Source organism: Lathyrus oleraceus, chromosome 3 (genome assembly GCF_024323335.1).
Source record: "Lathyrus oleraceus cultivar Zhongwan6 chromosome 3, CAAS_Psat_ZW6_1.0, whole genome shotgun sequence".
NCBI lineage: Eukaryota > Viridiplantae > Streptophyta > Magnoliopsida > Fabales > Fabaceae > Lathyrus > Lathyrus oleraceus.
Genome location: NC_066581.1, coordinates 102481640 through 102484786, shown reverse-complemented (window position 1 = coordinate 102484786; position 3147 = coordinate 102481640). Strand labels below are relative to the sequence as shown.

The following is a 3147-nucleotide window of genomic DNA, read 5'->3' as shown; positions in this document are numbered from 1 at the left end:
AAAAGCTACACGTTCAGAAAATTATAACTCATACAATACTCTTAGTATATAACATTAATTTACAGTTTTAACTCAATCAAATCACCACAAATCGAGAATATTCATCAAGACCTAACAATTCCAAAACCATGCAAAATTAGGGATTTTAACCTAAACATACATCTACCCATTGACCCGATCATACTAACCCATAACAATAAGGATTCCCCCCCTACCTCTTCAATTTTCTGGAAACCCTAGCTCTTCTCTTTACTTTTCCTCTCCTCTTTCTCTATTGCCTTCAATGATCAAATGAATCCTAATTCTCACTCTCCTCACCTCTTACTATTTATATTAGTATTCTATTTGGACTTAAGTCATTATACTTCTAGCTTAATTAATAGGCCCAATAAGACCTAATATTTAAATATCTCTATTTAATTCAAATAAATTAAACCAAGTTAATTAATTCAATTATTCATGATATCTCCTATCAACTAAATAATTAATTAACACTCCACATAAGTAATAATAGTATAATAAATAAATACTAAAAATTGGGTTGTTACAAATAACAGAATACCTTTTGAGCACGAGTTCTCCTGAGAGAAACTCACGAGGGAGAACTTTCTTATCAAAAGCTCGTTTGAGGTGTCTTTGGTACAATTGACCATGGCAAACAACTGTCAAACGATTTTCTTCAATCAGATTCAGCTGGTCATATCGAGATTGAACCCATTCAGCTTCATCAAGGTCATCCTCCACGATAGCCCTGAGCAAAGGAATATCCACTTTAATTGGTAGAACAACCTCCAACCCATACACTAATGAATATGGAGTTGCCCTAGTGGATGTACGAACCGACTTCTTATAACCGTGCAAAGCAAAAGGTAGCATTTCATGCCAATCCTTATACGTCTTTACCATTTTCTGGATGATTCTTTTGATATTTTTATTAGCTGCTTCTATGGCACCATTTATCTTGGGTCGGTATGGTGAAGAATTGTGGTGCTCAATCTTAAATTCTTCGCATAGCTCCTTCATCATCTTATTATTAAGATTATTGGAATTGTCAGTCATGATCTTGCTAGGAATTCAGTAGCGATAAATTGACTCTTTCTTGATAAATTGAGTAACCACTTGTCGAGTGACATTGACATATGAAGTAGCTTCGACCCACTTTGTGAAGTAATCAATAGCAACTAGGATGAATCGATTACCATTGGAAGCTTTAGGCTCTATCATCCAATTATATTAATACCCCATATAAAGAAGGGTCATGTAGACGTTAGAATGTTCAACGGAGTTGGTGGCACAAAGATCTTGTCACCATATATTTGACATTTGTGGCATCTTTTAACAAAGTCGTAACAGTTTACCTCTATCATTGTCCAGTAATAACCAACCCGAAGTATCTTCTTGTCCATAGCAGGACCTTTCGTATGTACACCCTCGTAGACTTCATATATAGATTTTATGATCGTGCTAGCTTCGTGTCTATCCACACATCTAAGCAGCACAGAATCATAATTCCTCTTATATAACACATCAATGTTTAAGAAAAACTTGGAAGAGAGTATTCTCAAGGCCTTCTTATCAGTAATAAATATACCCTCAGGATATTGTTGTTTCTCCAAAAATGTCTTTATGTCATAGAACCAAGGCTTATCATCAGAATCTGCCTCGGTTACTAGACAATGTGTTGGTTCATCTAAGTGATCAATATGGATAGTTGGTGCTTCATTATTCCATTTGACTTTAAACTTAGACGCTAACGTAGCTAGAGCGTTTGCTAACTGATTTTCTTCCCTAGGAATATGATGAAAAGATATTTCATCAAAGTAGGGTATCCATTTTCTGATGTGCTCTTTATAAGGTATTAATTTGCTATCTCGGGTTTCCCAATCACCTTTTACCTGACTGATTACCAGAGTTGAATCTCCATACACCTCAAGAATCTTGATCTTTAAGTCAATGGCCGCCTCCATACTGTAGATACATGCCTCATACTCTTCCATATTGTTAGTGTAGTTGAAGCATAATCTAGCGGTAAATGGAAGGTGGAAGCTAGTTGGAGAAGTAATAACTGCGCATATTCCATGACCACGAGCATTGGAAGCACCTTCAAACACGAGTGTCCATCACAATCCTGGTTTTGGGCCTTCCTCGGGGCATGGAATAGAGAAATCTCTAATAAACATGATGTCTTCATCTGGAAAGTCGAACCTCAACAATTGATAACCCTCAACAGGTAAGTGAGCAAGGTAGTCAGACAAAACACTCCCCCTTATTTCTTTTTGAGTCACATACTGGATATCATATTCGGTTAACAACATTTTTCATCGAGCAATTCTACTTGTCATACCCCAAAATTCACCTTACCCTTCACAATGATCATCTAGGTCACTAACCCTAATCATTTGTATATCATGATAAGCATTCATTTCATTTACATACCCACAGTATCATATTGCATTCCACTTGCACTTGAAAAGTTCAAAATCATGGATTCAAGGGCCTCGATCACACAAGGCATGGAATGAAGGGTGAGTCCCCATGCTAGGGTTCATGTGATGTCCATGTTTGTATTTGAACTTTTCACCTTGTAGATATTCATCATGGATCATAGTGGAAACCCTAATTCATTGGTGTTAGGTGTAAGCATCATCATGACCATCCAAGTCCTTGAAACTCGGGTTTCTGACTATGGCATCATCATCTGTGGTGTGTGCATTCAAGATTGAGATTCATCTGGTCATTCATGGAGCTTCATATGTTTGTCCAACAATTCATCAGAGGCCTACCTATTCATGGTCTTAAGGGCTTGATCAAGGTGTATTCATTCAAGGTGTTGCAATCGGTTGCTTGGTTAAGTATTCATTTGCTTGGTTTTGCTTGTTTGGATTTCAAGTCTAGAAGTATGTTATATTTCATCTGGTCTAAGGGCATTGTGTTATTCAGTCAAGTCCATTTTTATTCATTCTATCAAGTCATTATTCATTCAAGTCCATTTCATACACTACAAGTCATTACATATCATTTCATCAAAAAAATACACATTTGTACCTAAGTTAACTTTTGATCACCTGTTGACTCTTTGGTCAACCAGTTGACCAAAGTCAACCATCTAACCAAAGTCATTTTTCAAGTCATAATCCATGATACATG

The 3147-nt window shown here is 36.5% G+C and overlaps 1 protein-coding gene across 1 annotated transcript; it reads right to left on the bottom strand.

Moving 5' to 3' along the window:
• Positions 1-1256: 1256 nt before the first annotated feature.
• Positions 1257-1997, bottom strand: LOC127129909 (uncharacterized). Its single transcript, XM_051059014.1, has one exon. The coding sequence runs from the start codon at positions 1995-1997 to the stop codon at positions 1257-1259; it is 741 nt and encodes a 246-aa protein (XP_050914971.1).
• Between the last annotated feature and the right edge of the window lie 1150 nt (positions 1998-3147).